The following is a 17,428-nucleotide window of genomic DNA, read 5'->3' on the forward strand; positions in this document are numbered from 1 at the left end:
TCCTGTATACATTTCTTAGCTATTGTTATATTGCATGTATTTTTGAGGGAGAGCTCCCCCCCCCTCCCCCACCCCATACACACACACACACACCCCCAGAAACAAAAAAAAAACCCAAAACGGAAAAAGAATTAAAGAAAGGGAAAAAGAGAGACGACCATAATGTAGCTACTTGTTGGGAGTCATTGTCTCTCTGAATTGATTTGTGCTTGCCTTCAGGTATCATTATCACTTGCTGTATTGGGTCCTTGAATAATATCTTGTTAGTTACTAGTATATCCCCCCTTCTATTGAAAATTCGCCATGAAGGCCCATATGATCATCGTGCCACACGGTCCTTTCACTCCCGCCACATGGAGAGTCCATGAGAGTCATCATTAAGTCTTTCCACATCTCGTCGGAGCTATCAAATTTTGCCAAAAATAGTAACGATATTCAGTTAGAGCAACAACCCAGACAGACCTTAGCCTTCTCCTTTAGCGTTAGCCTTCGTCATGGCTGAGTCTGCCCTTCACCTCCGGAGTGCCGACAGAAACTCAGTACGAAGACTTTGCATAAATGGATGCTCAAGTATGTGTGGGTGTGTGGATTTGTATGTGTGAGAGCATATGTTTATACCATGGTCTACACCCATTGTTGGGCGCTGATGACATCAGTGGGGATGCCATAGTAGCTAGTCCCTGCTATGCGTGATGGAGTTTATGGTTTTCAACCTTATGTGTGACTATTATGAGATTGAAGTTGTGTTTTTTGAGGATTGAGTTTGGGCATTTTCCTAGATTCATCTAGATATATAACCATTAGCCAACCAATCAGCCAATCATCAATGGGCATGCTATGATAGTTTGTGTGTCATTTTTCACTGACTAAGAGTGTGGTAACTCAGCACTAAATTTGAAATTTCATGCAGGGACTTCAGCTCTAATGATATTTGTGGACATCTTCCATCAGAGTTAAAAGGGGAGGATTCCCTTTCTTGGTTTGTGGATAATTTGGGGTCTTGCAATAAACTGTTGAGACTTTCCACTTTGCGGTTACTGACCCATTATGAATCTTTTTCCATTCATCCATTATTGGATGACCAATTGACATCAAAACGGAGAAAAGCCAGTGATGGAAGGCCTTGTAAGGACAGCAATGTGACTTCTGGCAGTGTATGATTTTTCTTTGATGAAATATGTAGCCTTTTGTTTTCCCTCAGATGACAGTAGCCATGCCCTGCTTTCTTGATGATTATTGCGGTTTTTCCACGCTTAGATGCAGTGTTCTTCCTCTTCCCTGATTTTGCATTTTTCATTCTTTCAGATTTTTGGACATCTCCTATCTCTTGAAGCAGCACCTTACAGTCTCGAGGCTGGTCGGCGAAGCGGCCTTCTGCTCACTCGATTGAAAGTTGGTGCATGCACAGGGAGTATGCCTGAGTGCTACTTACTTCCTTTGACACATGCTGTCATTGGTGTACTGCATAATCGATTCAGAATTCTTTGGGACGCTGCCATCGATTGCTTGGCAGGACTCCTAGAGATGCAGAAGAGGACTGTTTGGGAAACCTTTATTGGCCATCTTGACTCCTGTCAAGCATTGCTTCTGTCAAGAGAAGAGGATTCACAGCATCCAAAGACTTCTAATGATGACAATTTGCATAAAGGTGCGTGGTACTTCCAAAATCCCAAATTTTGGTAAGAGCAGCAGGTTTAACGTGTGCGCTTTATGATTAAATGTTGCTATCAAATAAAGGTTCATGTCTAGGACTTTATAATTCTGAAGTCTAATTAGTGCAATTTGTCTTTTTGGCACTACCAAAAGATCTACAGTGTCGTTTGGACCACTCCCAGCATTATGTTGAAGATGGTACTGATTTTGGAACTCTAGTCACTCTTCTTTTAAAAGCATCACAAAAGGTTCCAAAGATTATGGAGGCTCGATCTCGGCAACTTATTCCTCTCTTCCTTACATTCGTCGGACGTGCTGAGCCAAATGTAGAGGGGTACGCACTTGTCCCATGCAATGTGAAACTTACATTAATGGTTTGCTTCTGTCAAAAGCAGCTTAAGCCTAGTTCAATTTGTTTTTGGCTCGCCTTGATCTAAATTTCATATCTTTTCAAAATCGATTTCTTGATTGTTTTTAAAGTACTTGGGATTTTTCGATACATAGATCGTAGGAGATGCGATATACCGGTTTTTCCTTCTTTTTCTTTTTGAAGTGGTACTCCCAAGATCAAGTGTGGCTTACTTGTTTGTTTCACAGATCAATGGAAGCAAAAACCTTTTGCAGAGGCAAGAACTGGAAGGTTGTTCTGAAAGAATGGTTAGATCTGCTGTGCATGATGAAAAATGTTCGGTCTTATTTCAAGAGTCCAGATGTAAAGGAAATCATAATCAACAGGTTAGCTTTGCTGTCTTGCTGGTATTAGGGCATGGTTATTTCAAATGGTTGAGGAGATTTTATTTTTACAATTTAGTATTGCTGTAGGTTTCTGATGGACAGGGATCCTGCCATTCAGTTGAAAGCCTTGGAGTGTTTGCTTAATTGGAAGGACACTTTTTTACTTCCATATGAGGAACACTTGAAGAATTTGATTTCCTTCAAGACGGCACGTGAAGAGATGACCACATGGAACATAGGACAAGATAGTGAACAGGTGCAAGGCAATCACCGAAAGGAGCTGATTCCAGTGATTTTGCGGTTATTATTTCCAAAGATATTGAAAACCAAGTCAAGGCTCCATAAAAAAGTATGTTGTTTTATGGCATATATTACAGCTCCTTCAGCAGCCTTGTTTCTTTTGCTCACGGAAACTACTGTGGTTTCTTAACTTCTGTTTTCTGCATGTTATAGACTGCAGGTGGTGTTCAGCGGAAGGCAGTGCTCTCCTTCCTGGCTCATCTTGACATTGAAGAATTGTCATCCTTTTTTGTCCTTCTTTTGAAGCCTTTAGACAGTGCCTTTACCAGGAATGGCATGGAACAAACTCAGGGAAGATGTGCATGGCAATTGGCAATAGAGGAGGGGGTTAAGCCAAGTTATATTGAATGGGTAGACAAGGAAAAAGTAAGCTGTCTGTCATACAAAAAGAAGACAGGGTTTCTCCATATGGTGAAAGATGCCTTGGAAACATTTGAGGGTGATCGCCTCAGTCCTTACCTTAATGCACTTCTGGCTTTTGTTTTCAGAATATTGCAGAATTGCCAGATAGCGCTCGATGGGACTGGGAACATAAACAAAGCCAAAGTTCTGGTGTATCAACAGTGCAAGCTTGCAGCAGGTAACAGTGGACAAGAGTTGATGCATGAGCATGCAGCAAGGGACATTGGACAAGAGTCGATGCATGAGCATTCAGGTAGAGCACCAGTGGAAGGGGATTCTAACTTGGAAATAAACTCCAGGGCTTCTGAGCGATCCAATGATATGGCTGTTTCAGATGCTGAAACCACAGAATTGACAGTTAGTGGAGCAAAGGATCTGAGGACACTTGCTTTTAAAGTTATAGCCATTGTTTTCAGCAAGTATGATAATTTGGACTTTTGCCCAGATTATTGGGACATATTTCTAGGTGTTATCAAACCCTTGATTATTAACTTTGGGCAGGAGGGTGCTAGCAATGATTCTCCTAGTGCTTTATTCTCATGTTTTTTAGCAATGAGCAGAAGCCTTGTGCTGGCTTTAGTGCTAAAACGTGAGGAGGAACTTCTTCCAAGTTTAGTGTCAGTTCTATCTCACAAAAATGCCAGTGCAGCCCTAGGCTTTATAGAAAACATACTTGATTTGGAAAACGAGGCCTCTGTGGAAGAGAAGGATCTAGTACTAGATATTCTCTTACCACATTTACCAATATTGCTATCAAACATACAAGTTCTACTCTCATCACAGCAAAGAACTTCCAGGTAAAAATTGTTTTATGTGTTTGTTGGCAGCCTTTTGATTGTAAAATGAGAATATAAGTGTGCTTAACAATGGAAGCATGAACTTCTATATGTTTCACTTCTTATGTTTAGGGGCAAAAAGGTATCCTACGTGGTTAAACGCGGGCTGCATATTCTTATTCAGCTCAGCAAGCACATCAGAACATCAGCTGATGCTGTTCGGCTCCTTGATGTGTTGATGCCTTTCCTTACTGTACGGAAAAAAAACGACCAAGGTATATCCCTGAGCCTCAATTAATCATTTTCATATAAATTTAGCTGTACTTTTTAAATCAGCCTTTTTATATGTATGCAGAAGCATTAGTTGAGGTCTTATGTGTCATAAAGGCACTTTCTCCCACTGTGAACATCGAAAGCTGTGAAAATATTGTCTCCTCCTTGGGGCCTTTGCTGGCTTATATTCAACATCAGGATGTACGGTCTGCGGTCTGTCAAGTTCTGTTGTCACTCTGTCGGGTTGACCCTTATCTTGATGCTGTGGTAAGATGAATTCTACATGATTTCAATTTTCCTCTAGTTTGTAGGGTACATTTTACTCTGCATTGTTCCCCTCCCCTTGGATCATATTCTGAATGCACTCATGTCTCCTTGTGACAGGCAAGGCTACTAGCTGATCTCAATGCATTTTCAACCTCAACGGTGGGAGAGTATGATTACGACTGCAGGTTACAGGCTTATGGACAGTTAACTGCCCCATTCTTCTCTCAGTTACGGTATGATTGGGCTTTATTAGCTATCTCACAGGCAATTTATGATATGGGATCCGATGATATCTCAATAAGGCAAAGTGCTTCTAATTGTCTCTGTGCATTCATACACTTCTTGGCATCTGTGGTGGATGGCACCACAAATTACCAGGACAAGAGCAGATTGTCCACTTCATGGTCCATTGAATCTGTTCAATTAGTTGTGAAGAAGGAGCTACTTCCAAGTATCAGAAAGGGGATGGGTTTGGATTCTCTTGCTGTACGAAGGGTAAGAAGTGCAATTGCCAAATGAGGAGCAGATAATTTGATTGATTTGAACATAGTGAGATGCTCATTTCATGAAGCTATTCATCTTGAGATATGTTAAGAAACCATCGTAAATTATCACTCTCAATGTCCCTATCCCTTGCGATAAAGAATTAAACATCATAAATGACCAATTGCCATGAACGGCTGAAAGGAAGTGGGTTGCTGAACCTCCGTTAAAAATACCTGAACCTATGTCATCGTCAGGATTTCGACAATGGAAATTTTCAATCTGTAAACCCAAAAACCATCTGCACCTAATCCAAACGTTAGCTCAACATCTGCACCTAATTCAAACGTCACTGCACACAAATAATAAGAGCAGTAAAGAATATGTTTGGTTTTAATGATAAGCAAAGCACTTTCTGTTTTTCCTCGGTCCAGAGAGCGATCCAATTAGTGTCTGGAAACCAGGCATATGAAGTGCTTCATATGTAGGGCAGACGATTATGTGCAAGCATACAACCAAATAGATAACAAATTCAAACATGTTTAGCGTGATAGCCTAGCCACCATTCAAACCTAACATAAAACAGTGGTCTTGCCACCCTACCATTGGTCACACAGGTGGCTGAGGTCTAAACTCTAAAGCATCTATGAGCCAGTCCGTCTGATAGTAAGAACAGTATCCAATACCACAAACCATGACGTGAGCATGAGGTCTATACTACTTTTGGGTGAGTGAGGGAGAATATGACCCCCTCGTTTGTTTTGATAGCTGTGCTCCACCATGCTCCAACTCCTGGGTCATGAAGTAGATCATGTCCTTTGATAGTTGAATTGTTGGTATGTTGATAAATGTGAGATGTCTAGACCCTTCCTGTGCTTATCTAGGTCTGAAGCCATCAAAGCTGCTGTTTTGAATGATTGGGACCATCTGGGCGGTTTGCCAGCTTCGCAGACACTGTTCTCATGTTTGGAAATGATCAATGTCTCGATGGAGTCAGCATATTGGCTGTCATTGATTCAATGTCATACATATGCTTAGAGGCTTTCCTCATACTTGGAGTTGAGATTTTGTTATGTTGATATGGTTTGCAGTGGCGTCAGTCGTCTTCTATCCTCCTATGCTATTCTAGGTCTGAAGCCGTCAAAACTGTTGTTTTGAACGATTTGGGACCACCCGGGCAGTTTGCCAGCTTTGCAGACACTGTTCTCATGTTCGGAAATTATCAGTCTTGATGTAGTTGGCATATTGGCTGTCATTGATTCAATGTCATACGTCTGCTTAGAATCATCTTGAGGCCTTCCTCATACGTGGAGTTAAGATTTTTGTTATCTTGATGTGGTCTGCAGTGGTGTCAGCCGTCTCCCGCTTGGTGGTTTTCTTTCTAGTTTTTAATTTCTTGTCTGTGGCTAGGCAAACTTGTGCATATATGGGAGAATGACTTTATGATTTGCAAAAGAAGAAGAATAACTCTCTCCTCTCTATGTTGTGGAAGAGGATTTGCACTAAGTTTCCTGTAAATGACAAACTACAATAGGTCAAAGAAATGATGATGAAAGAAATAATCAGTTCTTCATTAGGAAGTTATTCGCGCAGTTTTGTTGACTCCTATTTGAATCTTTGTAACATATTGTATCCAAGACCTTGGCGTTCTAAACCTTTAACCATCTTGTAAGTCTAGTCATGTCTGGTTTGAGTTGTCATGTATGTAGAGAATTCTGGATATAGCAAGCGGGTTTGCCTTCTGCTTCTTATGCTTTCGTTTTGACCACAGGAATGGGTGTCTTTACTTCGATATATGACATTGAATTTACAAGATCTTTCTCCTGTGAGTGAGTTTGTTCCTCTTGTGAGCATGGACGCAGAAGTTGATTTTTTCAACAACATCAATCATATACAGGTGCGATTCCTTATGAAAATTCTGGAGCGGGTATATGTCATGGTTCTATTGGCATGCTTGGCAAATAACTTGTTTCTTATTTTGTAGACCCATCGAAGGATCAGGGCAATGTCAAGGTTCAGGGAACTGTGTAATCTCAATAAATTTTCCCAGGTGAATTTGCACAACAGCATGAAAATTTTGCAGCTTTAATCCTGAATATTTCCTTTTCAGTGTATGGATTGTCTGGACCGTGGAAATGATTTCTTGCGGAGTCAATTACTTCTTCTTTGCCTTTCACAGGCCTTGACTCTTGCCATTTTATGCTGGTGGGAGAAAAGTATTCCAAAACAGTAAAGATAGAAATCCATCAATGTTTCCATATTTTACCTTAACGCCTTCCTTGTAGTTAACCTTAAGAGTCCAATAATGCAACTGACTTCTTCTTCTAAGGGCTCTGTATTTCCCCTCGCCTTCTTGAGCTGCAGCTCCATCTTTAATTCCCAAATAAGACGAAGAAAACACCTGTTTAATAATCACTTGTATCATTACTAGAGCACATCAGGCTCTAAAGTATTCTACTTTATGAGTAGTGTCTTCTTGAATCAATTTCAAGAAAACAATCGACCATTCTCCTTGCATTGCCATACATTCAAATAAACATAAGGCAAACTTTAGCAAGATAAAAGAGATACCTAGCCTTAGACGTTTGTAAAAACTATTTCTTGGAGCGTTTTTTTGTCTAGATGGAGTGATTTGCAGATAAATTCCATACTGATACTTTTCCAAGTAATATGAACCTCTTCTTGGAATTGCTTTGGAAAGGACTTTCTCAAGAATTTCTCTAATTTCCGTTCACTTGCTCGTTAGGTACCGCTCTTGAAACTTCTCCATCCAAAAGAGAGTATTGCTAACTGATAAACTGTAAAGCTCTGTCACTCTGGCCACATTAATCCATGAGAGACCATAAGGATTTCTATTTATTCTATAAACAGGTCCCAAGAAAAGAAAACTGGAGCTGGTTCTTGAGCATAGCATGCTCCATATTAAGAAACAATTAAACTGAATATCATTTAAAGAGCTGGTTTTTGAGCATAGCATGCTCCATATTAAGAAACAATTAAACTGAACATCTGAAATGAGAGTTTGTTTGAGTATGCTTGTGCTTTCTACGTTAGAAATGTATTTTTGCTTCTTTGTAGAAACGATACATAAGTGTAAAGGGCCATTTAGCTTTTTATGTTTTAAATAAGAGAGAGAGAGAGAGAGAGAGAGAGAGAGAGAGAGAGATTCCAGTTCTTTGGAAGATTTTGTTTCTTGACTTGCTTGTTTATTTTTGCTTAGTCACCTGCTTCCTTTCTTCTTTATTTCTTGTTTTCTTTCTCTTTTGTTTATTTGACGTATTTTAGTAAGCACTGGGTTTGCCCAAGAGACTCCGCGGGTCTTTAGAAACCCAGTATAGCTGCTTATGCTTGGGCACTGATGACGACATAAGTGTTGCTTTGCTGGCTAAGTATGTCTTCCTTTTGTTTTTCATAAAAGTTTTTGTTTACCTCTTTTTTCTTCTCTTTTATTTTCTGTGTAGATTTTTTATCTTTAGAACAACAAAAAATCTAAATTTGTATGATTGGACTTATTCTAGTCTTACAAAGGTATACGAATATCTGAAATGAGATAACTGGAAATATATAACTGTGTCATGATGGGCTGAAAGCATATTCATGGCTGTCGACTGGGCTAACTTAGAACATGCTTAGGTCTCCCCTTTGTATAAGAACTCTTCAAGCTATGCTTGAATCATATAATTTGATTGCTTAGGAATTAACTGAGAGACCAAGCTTTGCACTAAATAGAACCATAGTGAAAGATATCCATTCTCCTTTGCAATGGCAAAAACAATATAACTTGGAATAAATAGCTATGTGAAACTGATTTTGAAACTCAATGAACACACGCTTCCATTGAGGTGGCCTTCCCTTGAACTATACTCCGTTTCTGAAACAATCTTGAAGACAAAACACTTCTCTTCCTTAGCACATCTATGCTTACTCTGCAAATACCTCTTGCAATTCATAACAGACATCTGATCTCATTGATCACAAGAATTAATCCCATAGCTCCATATATTTTTGGCATAAGAACTTCGATATCTTTGCTATGTCCAATGCTTGGGTTTTGTCCTATCAAGAAATTGTTTAAAAATCCATTGAAGTGTAACTTCGATAAATAACCAAACCAAAAGTGTATTACTCTTTTTTCCTTGAAATAAACAAGGAAAAAATATTCAGGGCGTTGAGACAAAAAGTAACTATTAAATCAAATATACTTAGCCTTTACTGGGAATCCCTGTTTAATAAGAGGAGGTTCCAACACCCTCTCTCACTGACACATGTTGAGCCAACCCCGACTCGTCGATGGAGATGCTCCATTAGCTCCTATCGAAGCCTTGTGAAACAATACGGTGTTGTCGTCGTTTCCAAGTCTTTCAACCAATGGGTCCTTTTCCTTCAGGTCCGGTCCTGTGTAAGCAAACCATCTTGGTACACAGGTCCATTCTTGATAGCACCACATGGTGTTACCACCACCTTCATTCATTGTTAACATTCCCGTTTGTGATCCTGAACAAACCTGATACAAACATCTTCCAGCTGTCCCCCTCACAACGAGTGAACAACGTGGAGTCTTCTAGGCACCATGCTCCCAAGGTCCGTTTCAACCTGTTTTGCAAGGTCCGCAACCAAATAACGTGATCCACGCAGATCTCCCAACGCAACTATAACTCTAGAATACTTGGATCATAAGCTCCCCCTGAGCTCTCAAGCCAAGTACTCTCTTGGCTTCAGCACAATTTCTTTTCCTATTGATGTTTCTGTCTCTATGGCAAAGGCTTCAACAAGTCCACCGTTTCCACCTTCTAGCATCTTGCTTCCGAGCTTTGGAGAAATACCAACACTTCCCCCTCTGCCTTCTCATGGAGGCACATTCAATTTCCTTGTATGCCCCCTTCAGTACCACAGCTTCCATATGACCTTGAATCCAAAGGTTTTTCCCAGGAATCTTCCCTCATGTTAGTAATATCAACTAGATAGCTAGAAGAATCCAAGCACTCATTGCTGTCCTTCACCTTCACAAAGTTTTTTGACACCTCTCCATACCAATTCTCAATGTCAGACATTCTTGCTGTAACACTAGGTCTGCATAGCTTACCTCGGTAACACATGGAGATGTCACCAAGAAAAGCTCTTCCTCGACTAACACATTACTTGAATTCGTGGACGACTCTGAATCCGAATTAGACTCTTTCTTCTCCTTTTGACGATCCACCTTCTTTTTGTGCAGTCCTTTGCAAAGTCTTCTTCCTGCAGAAGCAAAGGCACTAGTTCCTCGAAATTAACTCATCTTTCTGCTCGCAAGGTTAAGGTGGTTTCTTTTCCATCTATTAAAATTTGCCCTTGCCCATCACCCAATCGTATCTTTTAGACATTGGCACATCAATTCCCATGGGATCCTTAGGAGGCTAAAAGTATGTCTTTTAAGAATTCCTTTACATCTTAAGGCATCAAGGATAGGAGCATCACTATCCAAGATGGTAAGATATCCAACTTATCATCCGAGTCTTCACCCCTAGTTTTATGGATGGTTGTATGCGCCACATTGATGTCCTATACAATGTTCCTTGGTGTTGAGTTGTGTCATCGGCAAATTGTTACACAATTCTCTTGAGACTACCTCATGGTGGATGAGCCATCCAAGTAATAATAAAGGGGAATTGGGCATCCTTGTCTAATGGATCTATTAAGCATAAATGATTTGACATAATTGCCTTTCATACTCAGAGTAGGGAGATAAAGTTGAGAAATTAACCATATCCCAAAGTGGGAGAGAGATGAAATCCAATCCAAGTAGTTGTATGCTTTGTCAAAATCAATCATCACAAAGTAAGTGTTTTGTTTGGGTATGTTCACATCCTTCCCAAAAGTGATCATAGCGTTGAGTAAATGTCTTCGACGAATCAATCCTTCCTACTCTTCCCTTATCCAAAATGTCATTTTCCTTCTTAATCCTCACAGCCAATGCTTAAGCAAATATCGTGTAGCTACAATTTAACGTATAGAGAGTTCTCAAGTTCATGATCATATCTTTATCTTAGGTATCATTTCGATTATACTTCGACGAAGATGATGTAGGAGTGTCCTTCTCGGACCTATGTAAGCGATGTTTTCTTATGGAATTCATACCCCAACCTATCCTTCCCAAGGGTTTTACCATTTGGCAAAATGATGGACAATAATTTAAGATTCTTTGGGTGTCTTTAACAATAGTATGTCATCCTTTTTTAGTAGAGGCACTCCTTCTTTTAGACTCTTTTTCCTAACCAGCCTAAAACAATCTTTGGTAGGTCAATCAATCTTTCGTACCCATATACAATCGAACTTGTTTACTTTTTTATTCTCTTGCTCCCTAAGCTTGCTCCTCAGTTGCAGTAGCATTGACTACCTTTGGTCTATTGATCTGTACGATCTAGATGGAGAAACTCCGTGATCATGCTCTTGGTAGAGTTTGGCTGCATGCCTTTGTATCTTGAGCAAGTGCTTTCTATGTTTGAGGATCTCATGGATGAAGGCAGCAATGCATCTTTGATTTGGGTAAGAGAGGAAGTTGGAGAGGGGTCCTAAACCATCTTTGAACAGACAACGATAACGGCTTCGAATCTCATAGTACATAGGGCACCTGAGAGCAAAATGCTCCTCCAACTCGATCTCATGGCAATCACACAGGGTGTCGATGCGATGAGACATGGAACTATCCGAACGAGATTCTCAATGGATGTGTGAGGTGCATCTGTGTATATCTCGGTGGATCAATGAATTGAAATCGTTAAACAGTGGTCCTTGTAGAAGCTACGATAACGGCTTTGAATCTCATAGTGCATAGGGCACCTGAGAGCAAAATGCTCCTCCAACTCGATCTCATGGCAATCACACAGGGTGTCGATGCGATGAGACATGGAACTATCCGATCGATATTCTCAATGGATGTGGTAGGTGCATCTATGTATATCTCGGTGGATCAATGAATTGAAATCGTTAAACAGTGGTCCTTGTAGAAGCTGAGCTTCACTGGAAGCTCGTTGGGTGCCAACCAGGTCTTGAATGTGTGTAGCTGTAGGTGGTCCTCTCGAATGACGTGGTTGGCCTCGTGATAAGTGCGCGGGGCTGAAGGGGCCTCAATGCTATACTGGAAAGGGGGTAAGCGATCCATGTGGAGCCCCAAAGTCTTAAACCATCTGCGTGTATGCGCATACGTCTATGATTTTTAACTCTTCGGGCTCTTTCCCTAGTGTCATAACAGAGCTAATATACGCGGAGACAATTTGTTAGATTGATTCACCTGCCAAGGCATTTAGCTCTATTTTCATATGTGAGTCCCTCAACATTAAGAGTTGTGATACTCACTTTGTCATGTACCATTTCTAGACTTCAGTTTTTGTTTAACCGAGGTGGGCTTTGCACTGGTCATCTTTAGTGCCAACCTAGCTTGCCTACATAAAACATGTTTTAACTTGTTTATCCACTGCCACAATTGCAAGAGACTTACATGTCCTTCCTCTTCTCCAATCATAACATTGTTGAGCCATTCCAACTCTTTCAAATGATTTGCCCATTTGACTTCACCCTGCTACATATTGTCAACCGACGAAATTGCATCGTCATCCTCCAGGCTTTTCTCAGCATCCACAAAGGACCCATCTATCCATCTTGAGATTCTTGGGTCATCGTGGTGTTCTTTTACTACAGCCGTAAGATTTGGAATTTACTGCTCAAGGGTAATTTTTAAAGCCCTATTTGTGTCTGACAAGGGATTGTTTTCTTAGTTCTTGACAGTTGTCTCAGCAACATTTCCCTTGTTAGAGACAGGTTTCCAAACTTTCAAAAAAATATTTGGGGGGGAGGGGGGGTGGGTTCTTATCATTAGTCACTGGTCCTTATTGAGTCTCTTTTCTAAATCCATAAGACACAAGACTTCCCCTATCTGTGGTGTGCATCGTCGAGAGAATTTCTCTTTCACCACCACCTGATGCACCCGATCCAGCTCAAGAACCTAGACACTAGGTGAATGAGTGGACAAGATGATGTGCAGAATCCATCATGGATGGATCTTCTTATCAAAATATTTAACGCAAGTACAGTCTTGCATGTATGAATGAAGACGTGTTGTGTGACTCGGACGTCTAGCTTGAGTCTCATGCAATGATAGGTGTCTTGCATGGTCCGCCCGGGGCTCCCTGCTGCTTTTTTGGAGAGTTGGCTGAAAAATGTCCTAAATAAATGGGACCCAGGTCTCCTGACTCTTCAACCTTGAGTTAGTATTCGTAAGCAATGCTTGAGTCTTTTATTGGTGAGTCAGAAATGTGAACGTGCCACTTTACGTATACAATCTGATCGATCGTTAGTGGTTATGATTTACTAGTTGATATTTTTCATAAAATTCTTCTTCTATTCAGTTCTTTTGTAACAGGGTAAAGAAAAGGATATTATTCAGCGCTGTTGGTGATTAGCACAAGTTGGATTAGTGTACAAAAATTGTTCTAGGTTATTTTCTTCTTGTCTGGAGCAAGAGGGGGTCAATATTGGAATGAAGCTCAGATTCAATGATTATGTATTGTGAACATCGGTTTTGCAGGGAACTCTTGTTAGAATATTTGTTCCCCTGTTTATGAACTCACTTTTTGAAGGAAAAGGAGATAAGGATGGAAACCTTGTGCAGTCTGCTGTGGAGGTGTTAGCATGCATTGCTGCACAGCTGCACTGGGATCCGTATTATGGTTTACTGATGCGGGTATCCCGTATGATTTTGTTGCATCCTGAGCATGAGAAGTCATTTATAAGGTTACTGTGCTCCATACTCGACAGGTTTCATTTCCATATGTCATCAATCTGTGATCAGGGAAGACTTGAAATTGTGGAGGTTGTGGAGGCGGCAAGCTCACCTCAGGGTGAATTTTGTACAAAGGCTGAAAATGAGGGTTTCTGTGTGAAGAAGGATTATTTAGATACTCAAATGCATAGGGATTCTGATATGCCAGAGGCAATTCAAAAACTTCTCCAGAAGCGGATACTTCCAGAGTTCAGCAAGTTGATGGTCTCCAAGGCAAACATTGTTAATGTTTATGTTGCGCTTGCTGTTGTCAAATTATTGCAGCTGATGCCCAAGGAAGTTATGGAACTTGAACTGCCACGCATCATTCAAAACATCGTGAACCTATTAAAAAGTCGAAGCCAGGCTGTGAGGGATGAAGCGAGGGCTGGAATTGCCGCTGTCTTGGGGATTTTAGGTGCTCCTTTTGTGGGTTTTGTTGTTGAGAAGATGCAATCATCGTTAAGAAGAGGATATGAGGTGCACGTTCTAGGCTTCACTTTGAATTCACTAATTATGAAGGTTTTTCCTTCATTCAAAGTAGGGGAGATTGACTATTGTGTCGAGAAAATTTTGGATGTGTTGGGAAATGACATTTTTGAAGATGTATCAGAAGAGAGAGAAGTAGATCAAATAGCTTTCAAGATGAAGGAGACAAGAAAGACCCAGTCATTTGAAAGTGTGAGGATGGTTGCCCAAGCAGTGACATTTCAACTGCATGGCACCACTCTACTGAAACCAGTGAGAGGAAGGCTAAAGGATGCTTTGGTTCCCAAGACCAAAAACAAAGTAGAGAGGGTGCTAAAACAGCTTGCCTTGGGTATCCAGTTGAACCCATCACTGACGCAAGAGGAGCTGTTCGTTTTTGTTCATGGACTGGTTGAAGATGGCATGATAAAGGAGAAGTTGGCATCGAGAGGTGGAGCAGTTGCAAAGATTTCAAGTTCTAATGTAAATAGTGCGTCTGTAGCACAAGATTCTTCTTTAGTTGATGAGTCTGACAGTTCACAAAAATTGGACTCTGAGAATAAAGCTCTTTTGCCCAGTCATCATCTCATCACTGAGTTTGCTCTCCTTCTATTGGATTCTCATTTGAAGCGAGCTAAGCTGAACAAAGGGGATCATCATATTTTGTCGATGTTGGACCCAATGGTTGTTCTCCTGCAAGACTGCCTCGAATCTAAGCATGGAGGAGTCCTGGGTTTGGGTCTGAAATGCTTGTGTCATTTACTAAGGTTTCCACTGCCATCTCTTGGCCTGATAAGTGGCGATCTGATCACAAAAGTACTTACAATGGCCCAAAGGTTTGGGAAAGCTGAGAACCATGTTGCTCAGTCATGTTTTAACGTCCTTGTGGCTCTTCTGAAACATTCCAAGGGTGCTCAACTTACAGAGGAGCAGCTGCGCTTGATTCTTCAGTTTCCAGTTTTTGTTGATTTAGGGATGACTGAAAGTAACACGGGGCTTGCATTACTTAAGGCAATTGTAGGTCGGAAACTGTTGGTTCCTGAGCTTTATGACATGATTAATAGAGTTGCTCACCTTATGGTAACTAGCCATTCTGCCTTAGTTCGCCGCTACTGCAGCCAAATTTTGTTACAATTTTTACTTGATTATCCCCTCGGATCCAAAAGACTGCAGCAGCATTTGGACTTTTTTGTTGCAAACCTCAGGTTTGTCTCCCATAATCTTTTGGATTCATTTTTCTTTTAAAAACTGGACTGTATTTGTAATTTTTTAAAATAGTGGATTAGGCTGGTCTAAAATTGAGAAGCCATGGCATTCAGGTGGGAAGTTAACACAAATTGGGGATTAAATTTGAGGTTTTCATGACTTACTAAATGCTCGTCTGTGAACGTGAAAAGTATCACCTAACACATTTCCCTTTAAAACATGTTTTATTTACTGGGTACTGAACTGATTCCTCTACCCATTATTTTTTTGTCATTTTTTTCTTTCCCTGTGGGGTTTTTTTCCTCTTTGGAAGTTATGAGCATGCAAGTGGAAGAGAAGCTGCACTTGAAATGTTGCATGCAATTATTGTGAAATTCCCAGTTCAAGCTGTCGATGAACAGTCAGAGACTTTGTTTTTACCATTAGTGACAAGGCTAGTTAATGATGATTCAAACCAAGCGAGAGCAATGGTTGGGACTGTCTTGAAGGTTTTGATGGGCAGAGTTAGCCAAAGGTCACTGCAGCGAATGCTGGATTTTTGCTTCACATGGCTGAAGGGAGATAAACACCAACTCTGGCGTGCAGCTGCTCAGGTTTACACTCCTTTCTAGCACTCCTTCCCGTTTTTATCAAAATGTTGGAGTCAATTAAGAAGAGAACTATACACTAACACGGATTTTGGTTTGCAGGTACTGGGATTTTTGATTGAGATCATGAAAGAAAGGTTCTCTCCTCATATCCATCAAACCTTAACATCAAGTGTTGTGTTACTGAAGCTCGTATCAGAAGCTGATGGGAAGGAAGATACAAGAATGGGATCTGCACTCTGGCAAGAGGGTTATTACACACTAACATTGCTTGAAAAGTTGTTAAAGCAGTTTCCAGATGCTTGTTTACAAAGAACCTCTGAGGTATCTTATTTAATACATGGCCTGCCTCTCTTACAGTCATGTATACACATTTTAACCTCTTTATTGCATATATTTCATCTTCATTGTGGTCAAGCCAACCTACAGAAGATAGAAAGCAACATGGGGCTGGTACATTCTCAATGTTTCACAAATATCCAAGATTTAACAAATATTAAAGATGAAAAATTCAAGATTCCACACAAATAACGTAATGTAGTGAATGGAAAAGTAGGACTACATAAGGTCAATGTTGGCATGCATTCAAGCATCCAACAAAAGGAGGTCATGATCCGCTATTCATCCGTTGTAGGAAAGAAGCTTCAATGCTGAGAGACAATTTAACTGAGAAATTAATCACTTGGTGTTTTGTATTTTCTATTTGTGCTCTTTTTTTTGGGGGAGGGGGGATCTTGTCATTTGAGCTGTTATATTTTCCTGCAGGAACTGTGGGACCTTGTTTGCTCTTGCTTGCTACTCCACCATGTCTGGATTCGGAAGGCATCTTGCCGTTTGTTAGACATATACTTCACAGCTCATCGGTTGCATACTGACAGCACAGGAAAAGGTTATCCATTGGAAATTGCAACGGAGTCTATTTTATTGCAACCTGCTAGGCTTATTCTTCTGGCAGCAACCCTTTGTGAAGGACTTTGCTCGCAGCTTATAGATGAAGTCTTGGCTGAGCAGATTTGGAAAATTTTACTTCTGGTTGCTTCTTACTTGTATTCTACCTTCCCCACAACAGAAGGGATGGTTTCATGGTTGGAATTGGCTAGTCAAAGTGAAACTGCTGAACAAGCTAGAGTCATGAAAGCTTTGAATATTCTTCAGGTGCATTCGTGGATATTTAGAGAAGGTGGGAAGGCCAATAAAACTACGGAAGAATGCATGCAGAGAAATGAAGGGTCAATTAATCAAACAATCAAACACAGCCAACAAAATGAGGGCATAGTTCAGCGAGGAAGATATTTTGTCCTTTTTCCTGTTTTCAAACGCTTGGAAAAGATTTTGTTACGAGGCACTGATATTCAGGTAATCTAATCATTCCTATTTAATTACCTCCATTCACATGCATGATTGACAATGTGATATTTAGCTGCTCGTTTTGACTTTTTTTTTGTGGTGGGTTGGTGAGGGGTTAGCTTCTGTCGGTTGCACTA

At 40.5% G+C, this 17,428-nt stretch overlaps 1 protein-coding gene across 1 annotated transcript in view; it reads left to right on the forward strand.

Annotated features, from left to right (window-relative positions):
• The window catches only part of LOC147893560 (ARM repeat superfamily protein), a 76,029-nt gene that overhangs the window by 39,881 nt on the left and 18,720 nt on the right, over positions 1 to 17,428 (forward strand). Inside the window, exons 14-28 of the mRNA XM_087386455.1 lie at positions 911 to 1,154; positions 1,306 to 1,648; positions 1,807 to 1,987; positions 2,251 to 2,388; positions 2,476 to 2,737; positions 2,842 to 3,887; positions 3,999 to 4,141; positions 4,222 to 4,406; positions 4,524 to 4,901; positions 6,661 to 6,786; positions 6,874 to 6,939; positions 13,450 to 15,356; positions 15,671 to 15,950; positions 16,047 to 16,268; positions 16,710 to 17,300. Of these exons, the coding sequence (XP_087242581.1) occupies positions 911 to 1,154; positions 1,306 to 1,648; positions 1,807 to 1,987; positions 2,251 to 2,388; positions 2,476 to 2,737; positions 2,842 to 3,887; positions 3,999 to 4,141; positions 4,222 to 4,406; positions 4,524 to 4,901; positions 6,661 to 6,786; positions 6,874 to 6,939; positions 13,450 to 15,356; positions 15,671 to 15,950; positions 16,047 to 16,268; positions 16,710 to 17,300 (6,112 nt within the window). The remainder of the gene's footprint in view (positions 1 to 910; positions 1,155 to 1,305; positions 1,649 to 1,806; positions 1,988 to 2,250; positions 2,389 to 2,475; positions 2,738 to 2,841; positions 3,888 to 3,998; positions 4,142 to 4,221; positions 4,407 to 4,523; positions 4,902 to 6,660; positions 6,787 to 6,873; positions 6,940 to 13,449; positions 15,357 to 15,670; positions 15,951 to 16,046; positions 16,269 to 16,709; positions 17,301 to 17,428) is intronic.

Source organism: Dipteris shenzhenensis, chromosome 15 (assembly GCF_047967505.1).
Source record: "Dipteris shenzhenensis isolate YYH24624 ecotype China chromosome 15, Dip_SZ_1.0, whole genome shotgun sequence".
Taxonomy (NCBI): Eukaryota; Viridiplantae; Streptophyta; class Polypodiopsida; order Gleicheniales; family Dipteridaceae; genus Dipteris; species Dipteris shenzhenensis.